Source organism: Phragmites australis, chromosome 10, assembly GCF_958298935.1.
Source record: "Phragmites australis chromosome 10, lpPhrAust1.1, whole genome shotgun sequence".
Taxonomy (NCBI): Eukaryota; Viridiplantae; Streptophyta; class Magnoliopsida; order Poales; family Poaceae; genus Phragmites; species Phragmites australis.
The window spans coordinates 28004401-28032014 of record NC_084930.1 but is presented as its reverse complement, the minus strand read 5'-3'; the positions used below and the strand labels follow the sequence as shown (position 1 = coordinate 28032014).

The 27614-nt window shown below is 43.4% G+C and overlaps 2 protein-coding genes across 2 annotated transcripts; both read right to left on the bottom strand.

Moving 5' to 3' along the window:
- Positions 1-7946: 7946 nt before the first annotated feature.
- Positions 7947-9575, bottom strand: LOC133883363 (xyloglucan O-acetyltransferase 1-like). The gene is made up of 2 exons (XM_062322675.1): positions 9325-9575; positions 7947-9225 (listed from the first exon to the last, which is right to left on the bottom strand). Exons 1-2 carry the CDS (start codon positions 9536-9538, stop codon positions 8171-8173), a joined length of 1269 nt encoding a protein of 422 aa, XP_062178659.1. The 5' UTR covers positions 9539-9575; the 3' UTR covers positions 7947-8170.
- Positions 9576-19102: 9527 nt separating this feature from the next.
- On the bottom strand, positions 19103-20806 carry LOC133883389 (xyloglucan O-acetyltransferase 1-like). The gene is made up of 2 exons (XM_062322704.1): positions 20522-20806; positions 19103-20396 (listed from the first exon to the last, which is right to left on the bottom strand). The coding sequence occupies exons 1-2, from the start codon at positions 20737-20739 to the stop codon at positions 19325-19327; spliced, it is 1290 nt and encodes a 429-aa protein (XP_062178688.1). The 5' UTR covers positions 20740-20806; the 3' UTR covers positions 19103-19324.
- Positions 20807-27614: the final 6808 nt, after the last annotated feature.

Sequence of the window (27614 nt, the reverse complement as noted above, 5' to 3'; positions counted from 1 at the left end):
CACTCGGCACTCACGCAGTCACGCCTCACGCGGCGAGTCGACGACCGACGGAGGCGCGGAGCAGCCGAGCAGGAGCACAGGTCGCCGGTGGGCTCGTGGAGGCACTGCGGCGGCTGGGGCCTAGGGCGAGTGGGCGACGGAGTCGGCCAATCGGGCGTCGGGAGCGAGCCGCGAGGGGCTTGGAGTTGGGAAAGAGAGATTTGTTGGTCTTGTTCATGTGAGAGAAACAACTTCTGCCTACCTCAAGTCTTCCATTGATGCTTTATTTGCAGAGCTTAAGCTAAGCTTAAAGCAAGTTAGGGGCCAAGGCTATGATGGTGCTAGCAATATAAGAGGCGAGTTCAATGGATTGCAATCATTGATCATGAGAGAAAGTCCTACAGCTTATTATGTTCATTGTTTTGCTCACCAGCTCCAATTAGTCCTTGTGGCCATTGTGAGAAAGCATAAAGGTATTAGCGATTTCTTTACTAGGATTTCTGACTTGTTGACTGTTGTGGGTAGGTCATCCAAGAGAAGAGACTTGATTAGAGATATCAATCATGAACATGTGAGTAAGGCCTTAGGATGTGGGCAACTTGAAACTGGGATAGGATTAAATCAAGAACAATGTCTTCAAAGACCCGGAGATACTCGTTGGATTTCCCATTTTAAAACTCTCAAAAGTTTAGTTGACATGTTTTCTACAATAGTCAAAGTGCTGGAAATTATGGAAAAAGATGATAAGGATTGGAAACATAGAGATCAAGCATCGAATCTTCTAGAGTACTTCCAATCTTTTGATTTTGTCTTTTATTTGCATCTCATGTTGACTATATTAACAATCACAAACACCTTATCACTAGCATTGCAACGGAAAGACCAAGACATTGTGAATGCCATTAAATGTGTGAGATCAACTAGATGCCATTTGGATGAACTTAGAAGAAATGGGTGGGAAAAAGTATTAGATGATGCATTTGACTTCTGTGACAAGCATGATATTATCAAGTTGGAAATGGAAGATGCATATATTGATCCCAAGAAGTGTAGGAAAAAATCTGGCATTACAAATAAGCATCACTATGAAGTGGATTGCTTTAATGATGTTCTTGACTGGATACTTCAAGAGCTTGACAGCCGCTTCAATGAGACTAGCTCTCAATTGCTTGTTTGCTCGGCCGCTTTCAATCCAAGAGACTCATTTTATGATTTTAATGTAGAGAATTTGATGAGCCTAGCAAAATTGTATCCTAATGATTTTAATTTTGGGGATTTGAGGGATCTTAGCCATCAACTTTGCCTCTACATCGTTGATGTATGAGAAGATGACAGATTCTCCAACATACAAACTATTGTTGAACTTTCTCAAAAAATGGTAGAGACAAGGAAGTATCTTTGTTATCACTTGGTTTATCAACTTTTGAAGCTTGTACTAGTATTGCCTGTCGCTGCTGCTACAGTTGAGAGGTGTTTTTCAGCTATGAAGATTGTGAAAACTTTTTGCGCAATCGCATCGGTGATGAATACTTGAGTCATAGCCTTATTTGTTATGTGGAGAAAGAAGAGATGAGGAAAGTTACCAACGAGGTCGTGGTTCGTCGTTTCATGAAAACGAGTGAACGTAGATACGACGATTAAAAGGTATTGTAATAGTGTTTTATATTTATTTTCATCGAGTCATTCTTTTTTTAATTAAAAAACTGAATCATTTGTTCTCTTTTTTAGGCTGTCGAGGATCTTGAGATCGGATGATATATTTTGCCGATGCCGACCATCTTTTGTTCATTACTAACTCAGTAACCAATATCAGTTCTATCAGCATCACTGATGTCTGGGAACCAATAGAAGAAGGCCTTGTCCTGTAAAGTTTCTACTCATTCTACCATTTTCTTTTCGTATATGCTATTCGGTTGCATTGGAAATTCTAACTTATTTTGTTGCTCACCCATTTTCAGATTGGAGATGACTAGGCATGTTTCGATGATTTCAATTACTTTGTCTCCCAAAGAGCTGGACAAGAACACTCCTGGGTGAGTCACATGTGTGTCTCTGTTAATTGTTTAGGATTATTGTTGTCAGACATAAGTTACATTTGTAAGATAAAGAGATGTCCTTCTGCATGATTCAGGTTTGAAATATTAATTCATTTTTATATAGGTACCAAGCTCCAGACTATATTCAACAGCCCAGGCAACAGCAGCACCTCCAGCAAGCGCCACCACTGCAGCTCTAACCTCGCCGACCACCAGGCCAATACCAGCAGCTTGATTATGAAGGTACAACACTAAAAGTTCTCAATGATATTGGTATTTCTGTTGTTCTAGCATCTGATAATCGTTACTTTGTTAGACTCCTATGCACAGGGTTAATGATGTTGGTATTTCTGTTGTTCTAGCATCCGACAATTTTTGCTTGAAATGATACATATCGATGTAGTTGTGCTAAAATCTTGCACTCCCCCCCCCCCCCTCCGTTTTGCTCTAGCTTCGCCCCTGGGTCCAGCGGTGCCGAAGAACTGGTTAGCGGACCTCGCGGTGCAACAGGGAAAGCTATTGATGGCGAGGTGGTGGCAAAGTTTACCGGAGCTTGACAAGATGGGTCGTGCAGCGGTGGAACGGCGTCGAGAAGCGGCGGAGGGGGCTCCTCGTGCTCCGGCGAAGCTGATGGCGGCCTCAAATGCGACGGGAAGAGGTCGGTTGCGACGGCCGACGCTCGCCGAAGCTCGATGAGGCGGCAATAATGGCGCTCGACGCGATGGGGCGGTGGGGTGGGAAGAGAACGGGAGAGCAGCAGGCCTGGGCGGCATTTATAGACGAGCACGCGGGCAGTTGCGGGATTCGTGGACACAGGTGGAGACATGGGCGCGCCGGCGATTTCAAACGGCACGGTTGCACGCAGCGCCGCGAGAGGTGGGAGAAGAGGGCTGACAGGTGGGCTCGGGCTATCAGAGAGAGAGAGGGAGGAGGAGCAGCCTAAGCTGCCCGTGGAAGGTGGACTGGGCCAGCGAAAAACGGGCGTCACACGCTACCAATGAGAAATGTCTGGCACAGCACGCCGCCGGCGTCATGGCCGACCTCGACTTCTACATCGGGCCGGTCCTGCGCTAACAGCACGTACAACCTTAGCTAACCCATCTGCAATGGCCAGGTGGGTGCTGCAGCCGTGTACTGTCATGTGCAAATGCTACTGTTTTGCACGACCATTAGATTTATTCGAGCTGAAACGTATTGTTCCCGTGCAAGCTACTAATTGGGTCTCAGATCCAGTGTTGCTACTAGCCAGGAATTACCAGGTAAAACTACTACGGAATTATGAGTTAAAATGCCATCCTGTATGGAGAAGATGCTTCTTCCTTTTTTTAGACGATGAATAGATAATTAATACGCACTTCCTTCACAATTGTCTGATTTCATTTTGTTATATGCATAACTGAAGTCTGCTCCAGGTGAGCGACGCTGTGTTGAGGTGGCGGAGAGGCACCACGCCGAGATGCTGGTCTTCAGCAGCCATGGCTACGGAGCAATAAAAAGTCTGTGCCATCTACTTTCTCTGTTCAGCTCTTCTGCTCACACCTGTTTTCTATCTATCGAGACAATTGGTAACTTCACATTGTGGTGGACAAGGAGCACACGCACATACACACTTTCATGCCTCCACTTTTTGAAAACAAACCCATGAATTCGTATATTCCTCTCCATGAATTAACTTTGATCGTCTAACATTTTCTAATGTGATATGTGACATGCGCAACAAAAAATAGAGACAGGTGTAATGCATGAAGCGGAGAGATCTTAAGCCATAGAACCCGAGATTCAGATTCTAAATTGACATATTTCCTTAGACATTATGACGCTCACGAGGTCATTCGGAGTAGCTTCATTCAAGAAGGCCCAGTACCGTTCATCATTGATCATCACCCTTAAAAAGTTTTATTAATCTGAATTTTTTGGTGTTTTATCAGTGTTGGTGCTACTTTTAGTGTTCTATTTTGGCAAATACGTGCAACTTTGTATATCATGAAAGGAGAGGAGAATCGAAACTTCATCACGGTAGATAACCGTAAATCAAGAGGCATGAGCTCCTGAAGAAAACTATTGGAACACTTGCAGATCTAATAGAAGAAAGGAAGTTAGTGTGGAGCTGAAAAAGGAGGCTGAGTGTTTTTTTGGGACATTACTGTTGTGCCATTCATGGATAGCTATGATTTGGTTGTTCTGAAGGTGAATGCCATATGCGAGTATGGGGTATGGAGCTTTCCATTTTCAAAATTTGCTACTATGAAGCCGTTGTATGACACTTCCTCACTATGATGAGCTTCTCCTCTCAGGACCATGTTCTATATGCTAGATATATAATGAAGTGTGATGATGATACTTTTGTTAGACTTGAATCAGTAATGGATGAAGTGAAGAAAATTCGAAATGGCAAAAGTCTCTATATAGGAAACATGAAGTATCACCACATAAGCGGCACTGATGTCTTGATTAGTTGATTTCTGACACATGTGGTTGCTGAATTGAAGAGCGATAAAGAAAAGGAAGACTGCAACCGTGACTTTGTGCCTACAGGTACATAATTCTGCATGTCTATGTCCATGATTGCAGTAGTCTTTGCTGGATTGAAGAGCGATATTGTGTCGATAATTCTGTAAAAGATGATTTAATGTTTCAAGAAACTTCGTTGTACGGGAGATGTTGTATCAACAAATAATTGATACCTGTTTGGATGGGGTGTATCTGAATTTATTTTATGAAACTATGGTAATGCTTGTTTGTCATGTGAATTTCTTCTCTTCCCATTGTAAAGCGTTCATGATTCTGTCCTTTCTTGTGATCAATTGAGTGGAAGGAGTGGTATATTTATTATTGGTATAGAGCAAGCTTGTGATCAATTTGAGTGGAAGGAGTGTTATATTTATTGTTGGTATAGAGAAATATTTATTTTCATTGGCGCATGCCGCATCCAATGCCTTTGTGAATCAAGTTTACCCAACTAACTATATTATCTCTTAAAAAAATTCTCCTATTACAACGTACGGGCATTTAACTAATATAAGTAAGATTTGTCATCTCCATACAAACTACAACAATATTTAGGGGTTGTTACGACAAAGTAAATTGAATTATACACTATTTGATGTACTTGATGATTCATACTCAAGGCAACACCATCTTCTTCTCCAGCGAGCTCACTTAGGGTTAGGACGGTGGGCTTCACCGGGTTAGGATTTTGGGTTCATTATGCTCCTAGCGAGCTCACTTAGGGTTAGGACGGTGGGCTTCACCGGGTTAGGGTTTTGGGTTCATTATGCTCCTAGCTTACCGGGAGGCTGGGGTGGCAGTGGTCCGATGGTGGGCGTAAGAGGTGGCGTAGCGATGGGGCTGCTGAAGCCACATGCACGGAGACGGGTGGTGGAGGTGGGGTGTCAAGGTGGTGGGTTGTGGTGCACATGGGGTGGGGTAGGGGAGCACGGAAGCAATTATGCAAACAGTAATAGAATATGGAGGTTGAAGACAATAATATATAAATAGAAAGAGGTTGATAAATTCAGGTTCTTGATGTCTATCCAACGGTCACAAAAACAAATTATTTTTAGGCAAGAAAACATGTACATGATACGTAGACAATCCCAATATTTTGTGGAAGACATGAGAGGGGAGGGGAGATCCGGGCCAAGCCTGTAATGCAATGGTGATCGTTTATAATGTTATTTTGGCTCCAAAAAGGTCTGCTTTGTACTTTTTCTTGATAGTAAATATATCGGTGAAAATAATCAGGTTGTAATGCCAGCCATTTTGTAAGCAACAAATATGATATGCCATATTGAACTACTACCTCTGTTCTCAAATAGATATCGTCTTAAAATATGTACAATTAAATTTTAGAAATTTTAATCACTAATATACACAAAATTATTAGAATTTGATACATAAAAATATTAGTAGTGAATTTATCATAAAAGTACTTTATTATTATTGAATTTTTATCAATTTTTATTTAAAAAATAGTTGTTGATAAACGTATTTATTAAAAACCGTATCGATATTCTAAACGATACCATCTTCAGTAAGCTCGTTTATCCAAGGCGGTGCGTACTAAAATCATGTGCGCTTTCACTGCGTTCTCTTTCACTGTTCCTCATGTAGCCAACACAAAGAGCATCGAAGGCACAAACGAGAAATCGAGAGCAACGTGCTTCACGACCAACGACTCCATTCTTCATGTTGAGCTGTGCTTCATCCAAGGCGGTATTGTAAACCACTGCCAAAGTATCGTCTTTTTCACGAATCACGAGGGCTGGAGCAGAATGAATTCTTCTTCTTCCACTAGGATGACTGTAGTGGGCTGGGCAGTGATCGAAGGACTCCAGCCCATCCATTTGTGTAAGCTACACTGGCACTTGTGGTGATTTCGCAAAGATACAGTTGATCAGTAGAGTCGAATTAAACATCTCAAAAAGAAAAGAGTCGGGTCGAATAAAATTGTGTATGCTAGTGGATGAAGAAATGAAAGGAATTGGTGCCTTTTAAATTAGTATTATGTGAAACGAGAATAACACCAAATGATGTCAGGACAAGCTCGAATCAGATTTTCGCAATTTTTATTAATTCTATCGAGTTTTTTAGTTTTTGAGACGTAAGTTTGACCCGATGCTTTATAACTCGGTTTCCCAAATCACAATGTAGCTTATTGACTGAACCCAGCCGGCCAACCCAGATTCATCTCTATCCTAAACTTCATCTATACCGCAGAGGCTCAGTCTTAGTCAATTGCCAACCTGCTGATATCGTCATGCACTTATGTCACCTTAATCTTAGTCTTTTTTTTGACTACGTGTTGAAAATACTCAAGTTACGATATAATGTTTGTTTTTTAATTGAGACTTTTTGTCATTACGCGATCTATCTGTGTATGGTATGAATTAATTTTATTGATGTAAATTAATTATATATCGTACTGATGCTTGAAGTCATGGTTCTATAGGTTAATAACCTTGGTTCAAATTATCAGTTCTGATCAATACTAACATGTTTCCTTTTAGATAGGTTCGTTTTTGATATTCAGGCAACTCGAGTTCATACCTATTTTCAGTTTTCCTATTTTCAATTCCATTTTTGAGAAAAAAATGAAAATAAAAACAATTTGAGTTTTTTCTCACCGTTCTCAGTTTTTATCCCTACTTAGAGTTCCTGAAAACGTAAGAAAGAACAAAATAAAGTAATACCTTCATTCTCTTTTACTTTCGTTTAGGACATCGATACGGTCTCCAATAAGTATGTTTGACTATTATTTTTGACAACTACCTTTTAGTAAAAATTGATAAAAATTAGATGATATCAAAGTATTTTTCATGACAAATCTATTACTATTATTTTCATGTATCAAATCCTAATAGTTTTGTGTATATTAGTTGTCAAATTTTTTAAAATTTAACTGCATGTATTTTAGAATGATATCTATTTGTGTATTTTAGGAGGTAGTAGAACATGTTTTCTCTCTCTTCCTTCCACCAGTAGTATTTTGTAGTTTTCCTTGTAGAGTTCTTCCATTAATAAATTGGTAACAATGGCATGGAGTTCAGCATCTACTGTCAGAATATTTCTACTGCTTCGGAAAGAGCTTTGCCGAAGCCTAACTTCAAGCAAGGCTAGTGGACAGTGGTAGACTGGTAGTGGGGAACAATTACACTTCACAGTTCCCCGTCCAAGTCAATCTACGACTTTTCAAACCCCAATGTGAAGGGTAAATGTCACACCGAAATCGAGCAAACTAACTTCGGATTCCTAAGAAGTAATTTTCTCTTTAATTTCCCTCGGAAGTTATTTGCAAGCCACTTCAACTTCGTAGCTAGATTTGCATCGACATCGATCAACCAAATGCACGAATCACTCTGTATTCTTAGTTTTCTGATGTTACTACCTCTCTCCATTTGAATGGCGGTTCACGTATGACGCAAATGGCTTAAATACATGAGTTATAATTTACCCAGATGGGTTGTTTGTGAAGTACGTATTTTCTTTATCACGTGAATACAGAAATACTCTAACGTTCCAAACTGAGCTTAATAGTTCGAGACTTCGACACATAAAGTATATGCACTTCGATCACGCACGCACGCACGCAAATGCGGCTGCCGCACGGTTGCCATGTATCTCCAAGCACGAACGCCGCGGCGGCCGATATCCATTCAGCCGCCGGCAACTATCATCTGCATCAGCAGGTCGTTGAACGTGTCGACTGGCCCCGGCGCGCACCAGTGCAGGCAGTCGTTGGCCACGGTCTCCGGCACTGGGCGCCCGTCGTACGAGTGCGGGAAGAGGTAGGGGCCCGGGTGCCCGTCGGGCCGCATGGTCCCCATCCTCGTCACGTCGAGCACCTCGAACCGCAACCCCCATCGCCGTCTCCTCGCTGCCGCCGTCGCCACCTCCATGAGAACGGCCTTCCTCAGCTCGGCGTCCGCGGTCTCCACCTCCGCCTCCGCGTCCTCGTACGGCTTCGTGCGCGAGCACGCGTCGCGGTGGTTCCAGCTGTACTTGGGGTCGAAGTGCGATGGCGCCATGGTGGCCACCACCACGAGCTTGTCGCCGGTGGACTTGGCGTTGACGTACTCGAGCGTCCTCCGCATCACCTTGCGGAACACGCCGAGGTAGCTGATGTTGGTCTTGTTGACGACCTCGCCGTCCTCGTAGTACATGGCCGGGTGCGGGAACCAGTGCCCCGCCGAGATCACCATGATGTCCATGGCGTCGATGTCCGCCGTCCAAGGGTCGGTGAGCGCGTCCAGGATCACCGTTTCCTGCTTCATGGAGTAGTCCTCCGAATGGCCCTCCGAGCGCACGAGGAACGGCGACCAGTACGTTGAGATGTTGACGCTGTGCGGCGCCGGGAAGACCCACCGCCAGAACTTGCGCCCGAGGCGCTCCTCGTACCGGTGCACCGTCTCCGGCCGCGCCACCGTGGAAAGGAAGCAGACGAGGGACTCGGCCTGGTTCCGCACCGTGGAGTCGCCGACGAAGGCCAGGCGCTTGCCCCGCACCAGCCGGAGGAACTCCGCTGGGTCAAGCGCCGGGAGGTTGCACCCCGCCGGCTGCCACCGCCAGTTCAGGTATCCCTTGTCCGGCTTGCCGTTGATGACGCACTTCTCCGTGCCCTTCATGTCGCAGTGCTCGCTGTCGTACCGCGGGCCGGTGACGCTGTCGTCCCACACCCACTTCCCGTCGCCGTAGTCGCATTGCAGCCATGCTGCCCAAGACCAAGAATGCAATTGCAGGTTAGTTTGTGAAATGATCAACCTGTAGTTAGACATGTACATACATATTGAGAAAGAAGATTAAAGATTACCTTGAGGAGGTGGGACAGGAGTGTTCTTGCTGGTTGTTTGACGTATTTGGAATTGGGCAAAAATATCGGCGTAGGAGATGAGAGAAGATGTAGAGGAATAGAAGATAAAGTAGATGATAGACAGGATGAAGAGGGCACACAGAGAAGCGGCGAGAAGCTTTCTGGGGTAGGAACAATGGCCATGATCTGCTACATCTTGTGTGGTTGCTCCCATGTCTGAAGATGCTGTAACCTTCTCGAGAGTAGAGGTAGGTTATATGTACATCAAAGTGTACTGTAATACGTGCAAGATCTCTGTGAGTAATGGGCACGTGATTATGCTGTAAGCTTCTCGGCAACGTGGGAAATTGAATGGATATGTAACTTGATTTATATGTGATAAATTATTGATAAAGTCTAAATTGAGTTGAGTTTGATTTGTATGAGTTTAATTATGCATGATTTTGATTATAACTAACCGAAGTAGGAGAGAAATGGGAGTTGGAGTTTTCTCCTTCCGAGCCAGAAAAAATGTGCACATCAGATGATCTGGCGCTTGAGAAATTGTACATATCAGATGGTCTGATGTTCAGAAGATTTCACACCGGAGCATTCAACTCAAAATTGAAAATCGAAGAACTCATCGGATGGTCCGGTGTTAAAGAGAAGTACACACCGGACTATTTTTTAGGAGATATTGAAATGCTTGTCTGGTGGTTGTACACACCGGATGGTCTAATGATGAGCAGGTGTGAACACCGGATGCTTCATCGGAGTATTATCCAGGAGATCTCCTTTGGTTCTGATGGAGATAAGAGTTGTACACACCGGATAGTCAGATGCTCAAATGGTGTGAACACTGGATACATCACCGGGCATTTTTCCAGAAGGTTTTCGGTGGAGGGAAGATGTGTACACACCAAATGGTCCAGTGATCAGAGACTTTACATATCGGAATATCCGGTGTTCATGATTTTTCTATGATGAGTTTTTCGACAGAGAATTTTGATTTTGACTAATTAGAGATAGAATTGGAGAAACGTATATGCTTATCTTATGATGTGTAGGTGATGGATACAACTTGACAGTCGACGGTGGAATGATCGGGGCTAAGCGGTGTGCTTAATATCGGACGATCAAGGAGACCTGGCAGAGTTAAGGATGATCCTAGCTGTACACGTGGAGAGCAAGCAAAGCAAGAGAAGGTGGATGAAGACGACGTATTGACAAAGTCAAGCGAAAAGGATACCAGTGCAATTGACAAGACGGCCTGAGGGATCGGGAGCGAAAGAGACTTGTTGACGGTCAAGATCATAAGACGGAGTACACGTGTTATCATCGGGAAGATTCTTTGGCCAGCAAGGAAGCTAAGCTGCTTAGAGAGCGAAATATCTAGAAAACTTGGCGGCAAGAAAGGAATCTAGGAAACTCAGGGGTAAGGAACCTCTTAAAGACCTCTAAATATAGGAGAGGGGGTTGAGAGCCTCCTTGAGCCGGTCATTTAAGAGCTTTTGTTATAAAGTTATAGGATTTTAAAAGAGAGATGAGAACTTAGCCTATGTGTTATGCGAGAGTTTTATATGCAAAAATACTTTGTAATCCATCAAAAACAGGTGTTCCACTACAAGAAATAAAGATTGTGTTTCCTCTAATGCTTATGTTTATCTCCTTCTAGTTTATCTTTCTTGCCTTCCTTGCTTGTTTGTAAGTTTTTCGATTTTTGTGGACAACTAAAATTTTCACTGTATTAAAGTTGTTTTTCTTATTGCTAAAGGGATAATAATCATATATAAGTTAATGTTGAAACATCCCCTACCTAAATCCATTAACTTATAGAGTTTGTTCATCCGGTGTCTAGTTTTTTTATCTAAGTATTTCTCCTTCTATTTGCAAGTTCTCGAGAGCTATGACACTTGGATCAGGGTTCAGATCTATTCATTACAGCAATGGTTTTTTTAAAGATGTTTGGTGTGATTTATTTCTCTCTGTTTTTAGCTTTCGTATTTTTATTTGAAATACGTTAGGTGAAATATTAGAATAAGCTATTAAAAATTTGATGACATTCCTATCCACCTTCCTTTAATTGTCTTCTTCGGTCCTACACAGTAGTTATTCAAGTGTATGATAGATTGAACGGCAGATCATTAGCTGGCTGGAAAGTCAAGTGTCGACAACAAGAACAAGATTTTTATTCATGTTGTCAGTGAGACGTGGGGTGCACTTCTACTCAACGTTCGAGAAAGTCAACAGTCTAGGCCTTGTGGAGTGAGCCTGTAGTATTGCTACTACATAAAACACAACAGAAAAAAAGAAAAGCTAGATCAAAGATACGAGACCCCTAATTTTACGTGGAATACCTATTGGTCCCGCTCCGACAGATTTGACCATTCATTATCTTTAAAAGAATTTAGATTATATATTGAGAAAAATAATTGATAAATACTATTTACTACTAATCAATTAGAAGGGAGTAGATTAGGCCTAGGGATTGGAGACTGCATTTGCAACTTGAGATGGCGAATTGGCCAGGGCTCAGGGGGCTGCTATAGGTAGCTTCTAGCTGGCTGTTGCACACCCGTGGAGCACCGCCGCCGTGGCTCCCGCTGCATCCCCAGACGCCTCCTCGCTCGCTGGCATCCTCCGCAGATCCCCCATCACAGAAAAGATGATCCAGGTGAAATACTGAAATTGTTCCAAGCAACGAGAAAAAATATCCCAGCTTCATGGAGAAATTGTTCCGGACTCACGTTTGATTTGTTCCAAATTAGTTAGGCTAGATTTGCTATGGTGGATAGTTGAGTGCTTATTAGGTACCTACTTGCATCTTTATCTCGGTTTGCATTTGTTAGAGAGATCATCATCGATGCTTAACTGAGGTTCAAAAATACTCTCAAAAAGAAGAAGAAAAAAGGTGGGATTCAAAAGACTCAACCCCTCACCTCCTCCTAGGTTCCTTCCGTCCTTGTTTTATATGTTAGTGGAGCCAAGAATAAACCTTAAGAGTCAGCCTAAAGAACTTGCGGGCAATGTTTCATGTAATGACAACTTAAGCGACGAGCTATAGTAGAGATAATCTCGTAAGTAATTGTTATTCCTATGTATATGTGGAGGCTAAGAAGAGACAACACACACAGCTTTCTCACCTTCATCAATTATTCCTCAAGTCTTGCTTCCCCTCTTCCTCCGCGCCAACGACCTTAAGACTATCCTTAACCATTTTCACTTTTTTTTTATGTAACAGTAGGATCGTCCCCTACTGATTATATATTAAAAAAGAGAAAGAAAGTAGATACAAGGAACATCTATAAACCAAAAACAAAAAAGCAAAAAAGACCTATACAAGTTATTCTAAAGAAGCACGCCACTGAAACATTGTGTCAACACGACTAGTCTTAGCACGATGGATGACCAGCTTGAATTCTTTCTTGAAAAGCCTCCAAACCTCCTCTGTTGTTGGAGGAACTTCATTGAAGACCCAATTATTCCTAACCTTTCAAATACTCCAGCACATCAAAATAATAATCTCCATGGCAAGAGGGACATTAAGATTATTTTTGAAAGATCTCAATATTTGAATCGGTCTATGATGGACATTAACACTAAGGTTTAGTTTTAGCCAGCATATCCTCGAGAAATTGCAGTGTAAGAATAAATGATTCCTGGTTTCATCCAACTGAAGGATACAAAGATCACAAGTATAGGATTGCAAGTCCATATTTTTCCTTCTTAGGAGATCTCGTGTATTTAATCTGTCCTTCAGAAGAAGCCAGAAGAACACTTTGTGCTTCATCTAACAACGACTTTGCCAAATCCAATTGAAAATGGGATGAATCTGCTTGTGGCCAATCATGATTTTGTAAACTTTACTGGCAGAGAAGATTCCAGAGCCCCAACTGTATGTCCAAATATCATTATCTTCAGAAACAGTGAACTGGCTGAGATACGTTTCAAGACTCTGAAATTGCTCAAAAGCCTGTACTGAAAGAGGAAGGTGGAAGGCTTCATATAAGTTGTCAGCTTCAACAGCCTTTAGAAGAGATAGTCTAATATCCATAGCAAAGGAAAAAAGTTATGGAAATTGGAGTTTAGGGACAAAATCAGCCCAAATATCATCCCAGAGCGAGATGGTGCTGCCATTACCCACTAGAGGCCTAGAGATCCCTTTGTAAATATCTACAAGTTTCATGATATCTCTTCACCAGAAAGAGCCTTTTTTAGCATTGGGGTTGAAAATTCCAGAAGGAAAGTAGTTACTCCATAGAAGATGCACCCAGGGAAAATCAATCTTGTTGAAGAACTTACTTATGCAGGTTTTTAATGAGTAGAGCTTGATTATGAGTCCTTAGATTAATCACTCCCAGCCCTCCTTTTTTTGGTCGACAAACCATTCTCCAAGAACCATTTTCACTTCATTTTGTTACTTTCCCGATTCTCTTTTTCGTTCCAATTTTTTCTATTTTCTCTCATTTATAACAATTTTGCTTTGAAGAGATTTGTAAAGAAAAAGGAGAGAGAATCCCGTCTTGAGAGAATGATTTTAAGAATCTCTCTGTGAAGAGAACTATGAATAGAAACCGTTGAAGCGTTGGAGAGAACAAAAATTCATTCATAAAGAGATTCTAGATCACCAAGAGAATCCGTTAAACATGGTCTAATCCACTGTGCCTCCTTCCCTTTTACCTAGCTGCTTCCCTCTGCTCACCCCTAAACGTAAATAGCAATACTCATCTCCCAAGTTAGGATGATAGAGTATACAACTTTTATGGAAAGACCATTAAAGATAATGATAAAATCAAGTACGTTAGAAAGGAATAATAAAAAACAAAGTAAATCAAGGTCATTAAGACACGAAATTAGTGTGGAAAACTGTACCGGGAAAAACAAAATATGAGATTTACAATGAGTACTACCAGAAAATGGAAAATTCCTGACGGTGTCCGACAGGAACCTCTATGCGTTTTGATTTTTGGGTATTTCCGTCAGGAGTTTCCTGTTCTGTGGTAGTGAGTTGTCAGCTCATCATATGCAATTTACAAGAAGTATATATGGAGGCACCAAACAATTTGGAGTCTGCGAAAACAAATATGTTATTGTGGAACGATGGAGGACACCTGTAGAGATTCAATGGCCAGCAGACATGAAGCTAAAAAAACGAGGACATCAGAAGCATGACAACTTGATTGCTTGGGAAGGCATGGCCAGCTAAAGATAAACAACTAATAAGAGAAAAGGAAAAAGAAATAGATTGATCAGGGAAAGATCCTATTAGGATTAGGGCATGCCAATAGGGATGGAAAATGGATAGCAGATATTCGTCAAAACACGAATATAGATATTCGTATCCGTATCGGTTTCTAAATCGGATACTAAAATGGATGTATTCGAATTCGTGTTCGAGAATCCGATTCAAATGTGGATATCCAAATTACTTTAAATTCGGATGTGAAAATGGATAATATCCGCATCCGCCAACCATGAAACCAAATTTTGCTAATATTTTAGAAATTTCAGAGGTGAATTTTTTTTTATATATTCCAGCCCAATCAAATTGGAACAAATTTTAGTAAAATTTGACCAAAAATTTAAATTTTCGACTTGAATTTCAAATGAAATTTCTAAAATTTTGGTAATTCCAATAATTCCAAATGTAAATGAATTTTTTGCGTATCAAAATAAAAACTCTTAACGTTAAATGTGTAGGATATTTACTTACAACCCGATCGAGTAGATATTCGAATACGGATTCGGATTCAAACTATCCGATTCGTATTCATACACATTCGAAAATATTCAGATTTGTATTTATATTCATATTAAAATATAGATAATAATATGGAAAGTGAACTATTGCCATATCTAATTCGTTTCCATCTCTACAGGCAAGAGAGATTAAATGATCTCATCCAGGGTCAGCATGCAGTAGAACATTAGTGGTAGCTATTAATAGAACTAGATGGGCGCCCACTTTGATGTCTTGTTGAGTTGCGCGAATGAATTGACAAGTTCATCCCAAAAAACTAAACTGCTGTATTGAATAGAAATATGTTGCAATCTTTTATAAATTACGTCTGGCATGATTCAATCTAGGGACCCTTTTGATACGGGCCAAATTTTTATTGCAAACGTGTTTTAGGTACAAACGTGCAAACGTCTTACGTCCGTCTAACCCGTAAGACATAGAGTGATCGCACCATCCCACTTTGGCATTTTCTCACAAAACCCCTTGCGCCTTTTCAATTTGTCACTAGGTAGTCCCTTGTCTTGCCGCCCGCAGGAGTCAATATAACTCAACGCGATGCAACGGCGAGGGCAGAGCACCGACGACGTCCTTGAATGCGGTGATCCATAGTGACGGCCTCCACGAAGACGGGCTGGACGACGAGGGCCTCATCGTGGACGCCACGAAGCTCTCACCATTGACAGGCCACACGGAGCGGATGGTGTACAGCTGTAGCAGTGTGCTGGCGCGGGGTAGCGTGGAGGTCACCGCACTAACGTCGTGGGACTCGAGCGTCGCCATGGACGCTCGACCAGGGCCTCGAGCAACGTGGCGTAGAAGTTGGCCTCCCTAGCGAGCAAGCGGCAACTCGCACATGCACAGTGTCTCCTTCATGCCTATGGCCTGGACCGTGTCCGGGGAGATGCCGAACAGCGCATGGACACCTGGCAATGCCTGCGTTGAGAATGGGATGCAGTCCGTGACGTGGTGCGACAAGAACCCGAGCGCCGCAAGCACTGCCACAAGGAAGTGGAACGGCAGGCGCTCGCCCACCCACACCACCTCCTCATGGAAAAACACCATCATCCTCGTGTCCCCGTCATCACCTCGCGTCGTCGCGCGGTGCTCACTGGGCTCCTTGTAGTCTTAGTTGAATGGTGCATCATCTCGCATCATCGTGCGGCTCGCTGGACTCCTTGTAGTTGTAGCTGAACGGTGCATCATCTCTCATAGGAGACAAGTGCTTATAATTTTGGTACTTGAAGGGAGCAGCCATCGGTCGCACTCCGCCCTCAACTTTGCCTTTGCTTACAAAGCTGGGTGCTGCACCATCCATGAAGCCACGAGCAGGAACCATGCACGTTGAATCAACACATTCGTGTTTGGATTTTGATCAGAGTATAGACAAAGCAACAGAGAGATTAGAGATAGGAGGAGGACAAACCGGGGTGGAGGATCCGAAGGTTGTCTGAGATATCAAGTTGAAATGTGCATTGGTTTGTGTATGATGTGTTATTGGTAACATTAGATTTGAGATTATTTTAGTTAGCATGAGTTTGTTTGTACGTGATTTTGTTTATAGCTAACTAAAATTTAAATTGGAGCAGACTGTTTCAGAGTTCAGAAAAAATACCTGACTGGAACATCTGGTGTGTGGGTTCTTGACCACACTAGATAGTCCGGTGGTATGGTGAAGTGAGCACCAGAGCATTTTCAGTGTCGAAGCAGAAATAGAAGCAAACAACAGATAGTCCGGCATTTCAGTGTGAGCACCAGAGGATATCGCTGGACCTTTTGTTGCAAAGAGGTTACAAAAGGTTGGTTTAGTGGATTTACACACGGCAGATTATCCGGTGATGGATATGAGATCACCGGAAGTTTTCACCAGACCTTTTTTTTGCAGAGAACAAAAAAATTTCTGGAACAGATAGTGCCACACTCACCGGATGGTCCGGTGTTCAGAGGCAAAACACTTCGGATCATCTGGTGTTCATATTTTCAGTACAATGCATTTTAAACTGAGGATTTGTGCTTTTGGTTTTGAACTAACTTGGTTTGAAGTTGGAGAAACTTGTTTGTTTGTCTCATGGTGTGCAGGTGATGGATATAACTTGGTAGTCGACGGTGGGATAATCGGGGCCAAGCAGGAGGTTTGGTGCCGGATGATCAAGAATGTCGGACGGAGTCAAAGGTGATTCTAACTGTACACGTGTAGGTCAAGCAAAGCATAAAACAGAGGATGAAGATGGCGTGTTGACGAAGTCAAGCGAAGGGGATGCCAGTGCAAGTGACCAGGCGGCCCGAGCGATCGGGAGCGGGAGAGACTTATCAGCGGTCAAGATTACAAGACGGAGGACACGCGTCATCATCGGAGTGCTCGCTTTAGGTGGAAACAAATGATGACTAGTTACGCTTTGAGAAGTGTGCTGGGGTTTCGCGGTTTGATCTCAAAATCGTGAGAAGACTTGAGAAGTACGTAGTACCATTGTGAAGCTTGCGTCGATGCGAAACTAAGTCATGAAGGCGTCGTGGCCGTCCGATGTATAGAGAAGAAAATAGGCCAAAATACTCTCGGTGATAGGTAGGAGTATATTATAAGAGAGGAGTATTTTGGGCAAAAAGTTAGGAAACTTAGGGGTCAAATTTTCTAGGCCTATAAATAAAAGGGTAGGGCTATGGGAGAGTTTGAACTAGCTACTTGAGCCCCTTGTGTCACCCATTTGAGAGCTCAATACTAGGGTTTAGAGGAGGGAAAGATGAGTGATTAGCTTATATAATAGGTGAGAGTTTTTTAGAGAAAAATTCTTGTAATCCGCCTAAATTATGGCTGATCTCTTTGAATAATGAAGTTTATATTTTTGCATATGCTTGAATTCCGCTTATTCTAGCTCTCTCTATTGGTTCCCTTGCAAATTTTTTTTTTCGGTTATGATTTTCTTGTTGATTTTCATTTTTGCTTTTGAGCTGTAGTTTTTCAACCTTAGAAAGTTGTTCTTTTTATTGCTAGAGGCATAAACGTTCATATACTTATGTATTTGAGAGCGTCTTGAATCTTCTTACCTCTAGACCATCAACTTGGAGAGTTGCTCTTTCGGTGGCTGTCTTTTCGTTTTGTTATTTATTCAAGTTTCAAGTTTTTGTGTATAAAAACATATAGAATGGTCTTGAACAGAGCCTATGGTTCATATTCCAGCTGTAGAGTCATATTACTTTGAAACTTTCTTTCTCTTTTTATATCTCTAAAGTTTATGCTTTCGTTTATGTGTTTACGAGGGACATTGGGTGAATAAGAGTAGACTATTATTTTGCAAGAAATTTATAAGACGCCTATTTATCTCTGTAGTCGTCGTTCTTGGTCCTACACCATCTCCGTGGAGGACGTCGCATTCAAGGATGTCACCGTGGATTGCTGCATTCGAGGATGTCACCGATGCTCCGCCCTCGCCATCACGTTGCGTCGCCTTGGGAGATCGACGCCCGCAAGAAATTTTACCCTTGAAGGGGAAACTTCGGTGATGGCTATGGCCGGCAAGACAAGGGACCACTCACGACAAATTGAAAACGCGCAGGGGCTTTTTGAGAAAATATCAATGGTGGGATCATTCTACGCAGTTAGATGCAGATCGAATGGCCGAAAGATGCCGTTTGTACGTTTGCACAGAAAATTTCGTCTTTGATACCATATTAGTTGCAATGGCACTCTGCAAAGCAATTAACTTTATAAAAGTAACATGGGCAACTCTACATTGAAAGTCCATCCCAGACCAGTACGGCAATCTGCAAAGATCAGAGTATAAAAGTGCTTATTTTACCCAAATCGCTGACCAAATTAAATGCTAGCTCAACGATGTGATGCTTGGAGATCTACGCGAACAGAATATGTATTCAAAACAGCTGAGATCTATCGACGACCTTTGCAGCTAGTTCCAAGAATCTCAACTTGTCAGTCTTTTTATCATTAACTGACGGTCAACTCATTGTAGTAAATCTCGAGCAAGTTGCTCCAAGATACGTGCAAAGATGATACGGTCATAAACCATCTCCTAACGGCAAAATTTAGCGTAATCGCTTCGAGAGCTTCTTTCCAAGTACAAATATACATAACACAAGCATATGAAAAAGAAAAAAAAATCAACGATAACTTGTATCCGCACGATCTAATCTGGGCGGTGCAGGTGGACCGTGGACGTATGCATCCACGACCACGACCCACAAGGCAAAGCTAGCGTGCCACAAGAACCGACGGTCTACGAGTTGTGCAGCATGCATGCATGCCACGCCAAGGAACTGCGGTCTCTAATCTCACCGCCTCTTCCTCAGGAGCTGCAGCAATATCTCGTTGAAGGTGTCGACCGGCCCGGGCAGGCAGAAGTGGAGGCAGTCGGACATCATCTTCTCCTGGGCGCCGTTTGCGAACGGGTCGCGGATCATGTACACGCTAGGATGCCCGTCCGGCCGCATCGCCGCCAGAGTCGTCACGTCCAGCACCTCGATGCTCACCGCGCTGCCGTCACCACTCCTCGCCTTCGCGGCCTTCGCCTCGTCGTAGACGATGTCCCTCATCTCCTTATCGATCCATCCCAGATCCCTCTCCCCCTCCTTGTACGGCTCCTTCTTCGTGCACGCCGTGGCGTTGAACGCCGTGCTGCCTTCAAAGTGAGACGGCGAGAAGGTGGCTAGCACCACGGTCCGGGGCCGGCCGGAGCTCAGCCGCTGCACCGCCGTCCGGTACGCCATCCGGAGCGGCCACGCATAGCCGACGCCAGTGTGGTTGAGCTCCCCGGCATTATGGGCGCCGATCACCTCGCTGCCGTTGTAGTAGACGCCCCCGTTCAGCAACCAGTGACTGGCGGAGAGCACTGCCACGTCAATCGTGTCGGCGTCAGCCCCCCACCGGTCACCGGGCTCGTCGAGGTGCACATAGTTGTAGCGGATGCTGTCGTCCTCCGCCTTGCCTGTGGCCCTGACGAGGAACGGGTTCCAGTAATAGGAGACCGTCACGTCGTGCGTCGGGAACGCCAAGCGCCAGAAGTTGTACTTGTTCCGGCCGGGATCCCGGTACACGAGGCGGTACGGGAACGCGGCGGTGAGGAGGCAGGCGAGGGACTGGGCCTGGTTCCGCGCCATCGAGTCGCCGATGAAGGCCACATGCTTGCCGCGCACAGCCGAGAGAAACGCATTGGCGTCGAACGCCGGCAGGGGGCACCCCGCCGGCTGCCACCGCCAGTCGAGGTAGCGCGTGTCGGTCCGTCCGTTGCGGATGCAGTCGTGGCTCTTCTTCACGTTGCACTCGGTGCCGTTGTACCGCCGCGCGTGGCCCGGCGCCCACACCCACCTCCCCTCCGAATAGTTGCAGCTCTTCCCTTGTTCCGGCCTGCAACGAACAAACCGCGCATCATATACAACCAACGCATAAGACCTCCATAACTGTGTGCAGGCAAACTAAACAATGAAGATAATACTCAAGTGACCATGAAGGTTCTAAGATTTATCACGTACACTGATGAGACGAAGGAGTAAGTGTTGTTGATGTACTGGCGCAGAGGAGAGAACACCGCCTGTCGAGTGCCGGCGGGAGAGCAGCAGAGGAGGTGGAGGGCGGCCAGGCAGAGGAAGCCGCAGGCGAGCCATGTGCAGATGGGTTTGGACAGGAAATATCCACGATTGGTGCTCGATGGTTTCAGGATGTGGGGATCCAGTGGCTTGTACGCTCCCATCTCCAGCCAGCCAGTGCACTAAGCTGCCTTATGGATGCTTAACTTGATGGGCAGGGGTTGTCAGTTGTCTTGGGTACTTCGATGTACATATAGAAGATGAGAGTTAACCTCGGAACCTTCCTTGTGCAAGATTATTTGTCATATATAGATCATGTCGGGTGAGAATAAATAAGACAAGTGGTGGTTGGTCGGTGGGGTTTTGTACACTCTGAAAGAAAATATGGAGAAGAGAATGATTCCTGCACACAATAGTAGCCGGGCTCTACTTTGCATTTATACTATCAGATGCTCAACAGTATGTTCAACAATAGCGTCGGGAGAGTGAGTAGATGGTGTCACAACATGTTACAACGAGCGCCATCTAGTGGCAGCGATACATGGAGGAAGACTAGGTAAATTAGTTACAGGACTAAGTCAGATAACTGTTTTAACACGCCACCTCAATCTCAATCGATGCCAACAAGGTTGAGACTGTTATTCAATATCTGTAGCTAACAAGGCATGACTAGTTTGGTGAAGACATCAGCGACTTGATCTTGATTGGGAAGAAACCTAATCTCAAGAGCTTTCCTTGCAACTCTTTCTCTAACAAAATGGACAACCTCGATGTGTTTGTCACTGGATTAGCTTAAAGATAAGTATCTCCGAGGTTGTCACACCACGGAACAGAAGCTCAGCTCTGAAAAATCCCAAGTTCACCAAGAAGTGACTAAAGCTAGACAATTTCAGTCGTAGCATTGGCTAAACCTTTATATTCTACCTCAGTACTTGATTGGGATACAATATGTTGCTTTCTAGAGCTCCATGATACCAGGTTGGTCCCAAAATTCACTGCAAATCCACTGGTAGATCGTTTGTCACCAAGCATCCTGCCCAATCCGAATCAAAAAATGCACTGATGTGTTCAGAAGAGGATCTGGTAATGTTCAGACCAACTGAAGATGTATTTTTGCTGTACCTTAGTATTCATTTCACTGCACCCCCAATGTGCTAAAGTTGGTGAATGAAGAAACTGATAAACTCGGTTCACTGCAAACACAATGTCATGTCTTGTTAATGTGAGATACTAAAGAGCTCCCACAACACTACGATACTTGAGTGCATCTTCAACTAGCAAGGGATCACCAATAGTCCTACTCAATTTTTTTGATGTTGCCATGGGACTAGCTACTGGTTTGCAATGTTGCATATTAAATTTCTAACAAGATCAGAGGCATACTTGGTTTGTGTCAATGTGATACAAGTATTGGTGTGCTTCACCTCAATTCCCATGAAGTAATATAGTCTCCCCATGTCCTTGCCTGCAAAAGCTTGCTACAGCTGATGAAGAAGCTTGGTGATAGCCTGATCTGATAATCTTGTGACTATAATATCATCAACATACACAAAAACAAATAGTCATTGATTCTTTTATGAAAATGAACAGTGGTGTGTCTGCCTATGAAAGCCTGAACCCCAGCTCTTGTAATTTGGTACTGAGCCAAGAATATCATCCCGTTGGTGCTTGTTTTAGTCCATACAAGACCTTCTTTAGTTTGCAAATGTGATTTAGATAATGTGAGTCCTCATACCCAAGTGGTTGCCTCATGAACATTTCCTCCTCAAGAATGCCATGAAAGAAAGCATTATGCACATTAGCTATCTCAAGCTCCACCCCCTTGTCACTGCAATGGATAATATCAGTATAATTGTTGATGGTTTGATTATAGGATTGAAAGTGTCTTCATAAACAATACCAAATCTTTGTTCGAATTATTTGGCTACTATTCTTGCTTTGAATCGATCAACAGATCCATCAGACTTTCGTTTGACTTTATACACCCATTTGCAGTCAACTATATTCATTCCCTGTTGTGGTGCTATGAGTTCCCAGGTACTATTCTTGAGTAGTGCCTAAAACTCAACATCCACAGCTTGCCTCCAACTATCATCTTGCAGCTCGGCTTTATAACTAATAGCTTCCTTAGTTTTAGCAATAGATACATACCCCACTATATCATCTGTATACCTCTTGGGAATGACAATGTTGTCCCTAAGTCTGGTACACATGGCATGTTGTGGTTCAATATGACTGATTTGAGCAGATTCAGTAGAAACATTTTCAGCAGGTGTTGAAGTAACTTCAGTTGTCACTGCTGAAACAATAGAGTCAGCAGGTAAGGCTGACTCAGGTGACCCTGTAGCTACATTGTCTTACTATTGTCGACATTTGTATTACCAGCACAGTATTTATATCTGACTGAAAATCAAGGTTACTCTATAAGGCTCATGCTCAGTAGCCACAAGGTCCCTTCTAGCATGATTGTATATGGGTAAAAGAATTTGTGCTTCAGTTCTAATAGAGCCAGCAGAAGGATTTTTGTGGAGAAAGGAAACAAGGTTTCATCGAAGATCGCATCCCTGGAAATGTACACTATGCTAATTTTGGTATCCGAGCACTTGTGCCCCTTGTGCAGGCTAATATATCCTATAAACACGCATTGTTTTGTTCTGAATTAAAGTTTGTATCTGTTATAGGGTCTAAGGTTAAAGATAGCAGGCATAGCCAAAGGTTTTAAGAAGGGTATAGTTAGGCTTGTTGTTAACTTCATTTCTATTGGAGAAACAATATGACTAGGTAGCCTGTTGATAAGATAGCAGGTAGCTTGAGTCAGAAGGGAGAGAACAACTTCAACTATATGACGATGTTTCCTTTCAATCAAACCATTTTGTTGATGTGTATGTGGACATGATACTCGATGAGACATACCATTGTCCTTAAGAAGGGCATGTGATTTTTTATATTCCCCATCCCAATCAAACCGCATGGGCATAATTCTCTTACCAAGAATGCGCTCAACATGTTTCTAAAATTAAATGAATATTCTTGCTACATCAGCTTTTCTTTTCAACAAATAGAGCAAAGTAAACCTACTATATTCATATAAAAAACTCACATAGTACTTGAACCCATTAACAGAGGTATGTGTTGGGCCCCAAACACTAGAGTGTACAAGTTCTAGTCGTAAAGATGATACATTATTAGACAAAGGGAAAGGTAGTTGATGGATTTTGCCAAGTTGACAGTCATTACAAACTAAACTTTTATTATGGGAAGTGGAAACAAGTAGGTTGTTGAGCTGCAGAGTTTTTTGAACTACTGGATAGGAAGGATGTCCGAGCCTGCAGTACCATTGTTCAATGGCTGTTTGAACTCCTAACAGAGTAGCTCTAGAATATGTAGCGGCTTGAGCAGACCAGGAATAGGGTCCACTTTCACATCTGCCTTGAAGAAGGATTGTCCCCTTGGCCAGATCCTTGACAAGATACGTAGGACCGAGAATTACAACTAGAAGGGGGGGGGGTTGAATAGGCGTATCAACCAATTTCTCTCAAAATGTATGGTCTTTTCCTATTCTTTTACCCAATGCACCTAAAAAAAAGAGCAGAAGCCAAAATTCTAGGGAAAACAAATCAAATGAAAAACTCAAAAGAAAGTATGGCTCTTATGGATGCATATAAACACTATTCTAAGAATCATAGCCACAAAAACATTGTAACTTGAGGAAGAACCATTTAAAACTAAGAATCAAGTCACTTGATGAAGAAATTCTTCAAGTTGATAGATCTAGAGGTAAGAGAGATTTAAAACCATTCTAAAAATAAATTTTATGCCTCTAGCAATAAGAAGAACAACTTCTAGGTGAGGGAAAAATTTCAGCTTTCAAGCAAAACAAAAATCACAATAATAAACGAAAAACTCGCAAACAAAGCAAGAGAGCTAATAGAAGTAAACTAGAAGGAGATGAACTCAAGCATGAGGACAAATATAAACTTCATTTTTTCCAAAGGACAACCCTATTTTTAACAGATTATAAAGTATTTTCGCTCACAAAAACTCTCACCTATCACATAGGCTAAGCACTACTCTCACCCTTCTAAAACCCTAGCTTACAACTTTCAAAATGACTGGCTCCAGGAACCCCACTAGCCCTCTCCCTCTATTTATAGGCCTAGAGAGGTTCTTTGGCCTTAAATTTTCTTGTTATCAAAATATCTCTCTCTTCCAATGTACTCCTACCTATCATCGGGGTATTTTGATCCATAATTTGTTCCGTCCATCGCACGGCCGTGGCGCCTTCATGACATAGCTTCACCTCGACGCACGTTTCATTATGATGCCACGTGCACTCCATCATTCCATAGTTTTGAGGTCAAACTGCGAAACCGCTTTGTATGCTTCTCAAAGCGTGACTCACTGCCACTTGCTTACACCTTAAGCAAGCATCCTGATATCGACACATGTCTCCATCTTGCGATCTTGATCATCGGCAAGTCTCTCCCGATTCCGGTCCCTCGAGTCGCCTTATCATTTGCACTGGCATCCCCTTTACTTGACTTTATCAACACGCCATCTTCATCAGCCATCTCACACTTCGCTTGATCTCCACGTGTACAGCTAGGACCACCCTTGATTTCGCCCAGCCTCCTCGATTTTCTAGCACCAAGCACTCCACTTGACCTCGATCATCCCGTTATCGATCGCCAAGTTGCATCCATCACCTGTACAACATAGACTGACCAGTTTCATCCTTTCAGGAAGAATTGCTTCAGTGTTCACATCTTTCATCATCGAACCATCCGGTGTGTAGCAATCACCCCAGACATGTTCTGCATCCTCTCTGCAAGAAATGCTCCGGCGTTCACAGATCCATCCACCGAACAATCTGGCGTGTACATTCTCACCAAACAAGTCATTTGCAACCTCTCTAAAAAAATTAGTCTGGCATTCATTGCTCATCATCACCAGACCATCCGGCATTGTAATGGATTTTCTCTTCCGAGTCAAAACCCTCCAGCGTGAAATCTTCCTGAACATCGGACCATCCAACGTGTACAAGTTTTCCAGTGTCGAATCATCCAGCGAGTACATTTTTCATGGACTCAGAGATAAAAACGTCAACTCTATTTTTCTCTACAATTTTAGTTAGTCATGATAATAATTACAATACATGGACATGCTCATGCAATCCCACAATCATAAAACCACATCAACAAATTTGTCAATCACTCATCACAAATAAATAAAGACACATTTCAACTTGATTTCTCAAGATAGAAATTGGGATTGAATTAAAAGACAATATTGTTGTTAGTGGCAAATTTTTTAATCGAGACAAGATTCATTGTGGCATTAGGTACATGAAGAACATCATTAAGATAGAGAATTTTATGTGGAGTTAGAATGATAGAGTGAGCAATGGGCATACCTGAGCCGTTTGCAACTTGAACTTGATCCTTGCCAGTGTATTTTTCACACGTGGTGAGGCAATCAAGTTCACTAACGACATGGTCAGTGGCTCCCGTGTCCGTGTATTAATTGGTGTTGACATGATAACCTTTAGTAGTCATAGCAACAACAACTCACGGTTCATTCACCCGATAGGCGTGGTTGAACCTGTAGTAGCACCTGGAGGCGGTGTGATTAGTCCTGTTGTAGATCTAGCATGCCGCCTGCTTGTTATTGTTATTGTTGCTTGCATTGTTGTTGTAGCTTGGAGACGATCATTTATGACCTCTGCCATGACCTCCTCTGTTGCTGGTGTTGTCGCTGCGCATGGCAAAGTTGGCCGACGACCCAATCTGCACCGCCACATTGTGCTGATCAATGCGCTTCTCAAACAACATAAGGTGACCATACACATCATCGAAGGTGAGATCAACCCTAGTCATGAGTGAAGTCACCATCGGCAAATCCCTTCACTTTGTGGATGTAGTTTCCATTAGGCAGATCTTTCTTCTGCACAGTGGAGAGTTGGTGATGGATCTGCATTATCTTGGCCTTGGATGTGGATGCATACATGAGCTGGAGATGACTCCACACCCCATGAGATGTGGTGAGAAATAGCACCTAAGGCAGCACATCAGGTGCGAGCATAGGGATATCAACGGGGAATTACCCATCGGGAATGGTTCCCTATCCCCATCCCTATCCCCGAATGAAGGAAAAATCCCTATCCCCGTTCTAGCCCCCGCTCGTGGGGACTATTTTCTCTCCATCCCCGTCCCCGCGTGGGGAATGGGGACCCAACGGGAAACCCATCCCCACAAACAATTGAAGAGTTAGTCGCCCACCTGGGCCTCTCCCTTGCCCGTCAGCCCACCTAGTCGCTGGGCCGCAGCGCCCTTGCCTGAGCCACCCCGTTAGGCTCCCTCGCACACTCCCACTTGGGCTGGGCCGTGCGCCTGGCTTCCGCCTGGGCCGACCGCGCATGCCTGGGCTGCCACCGTTGGGCCAAAACGAGTCCCCACGAGGAAACGGGGACGGGGAATGCTTCCCACATACCCATCCCTGCTAGACCCGATATGGATATGATTTCTATCATTTGTATCCCCGCGGGGGATAAAATCTCTCCATTTTTGTCCCCTAATAAGGGAATTCCCCATGGAGAATCGAGGATCGGGTCCCTATTGACATCCCTATGCAAGCGTCAATAGCATTGTGCTCAGAATGAGCTGATCTTGATGGATCCAGGCCTGATACTCCGGATTTGGCTTGCATTCATCTTTGTCAATGACGACCCGGGACGACATTTGAATGGCACCTTTGCATAGCCTAGCGGTTGCTAGCTATGAAGGTAGGGAAGGATTTTTGCCTGCCATAGCAAGTAATTCTCTCAGGTCAGCTTCATGTTGATCATGTGGTTGAAGGACGAAATCAGGAGGAGATCGACGATGTTTGGTGTCACTGAGGTCCTGGATGTTGTTTTGAGATAGCAAGACATACTTGAGGAGGATGGCTCTGAAGCCATGAAAGAAAAGATGGAGAAGAGAATGATTCCCACACACAATAGTGAATGGGCTTTGCTCTGCGTTTATATTATCAGATGCTCAAC

Bases quoted from the DNA above. Each gene is read 5' to 3' on its own strand.
- LOC133883363 (XM_062322675.1), bottom strand. From the start codon at position 9,538: ATGGGAGCAACCACACAAGATGTAGCAGATCATGGCCATTGTTCCTAC. The intron at 9,226-9,324 runs GTAATCTTTAAT...GGTCTTGGGCAG, and splicing joins TCCTGTCCCACCTCCTCAAG to CATGGCTGCAATGCGACTAC.
- LOC133883389 (XM_062322704.1), bottom strand. From the start codon at position 20,739: ATGGGAGCGTACAAGCCACTGGATCCCCACATCCTGAAACCATCGAGC. The intron at 20,397-20,521 runs GTACGTGATAAA...TGTTCGTTGCAG, and splicing joins TACTCCTTCGTCTCATCAGT to GCCGGAACAAGGGAAGAGCT.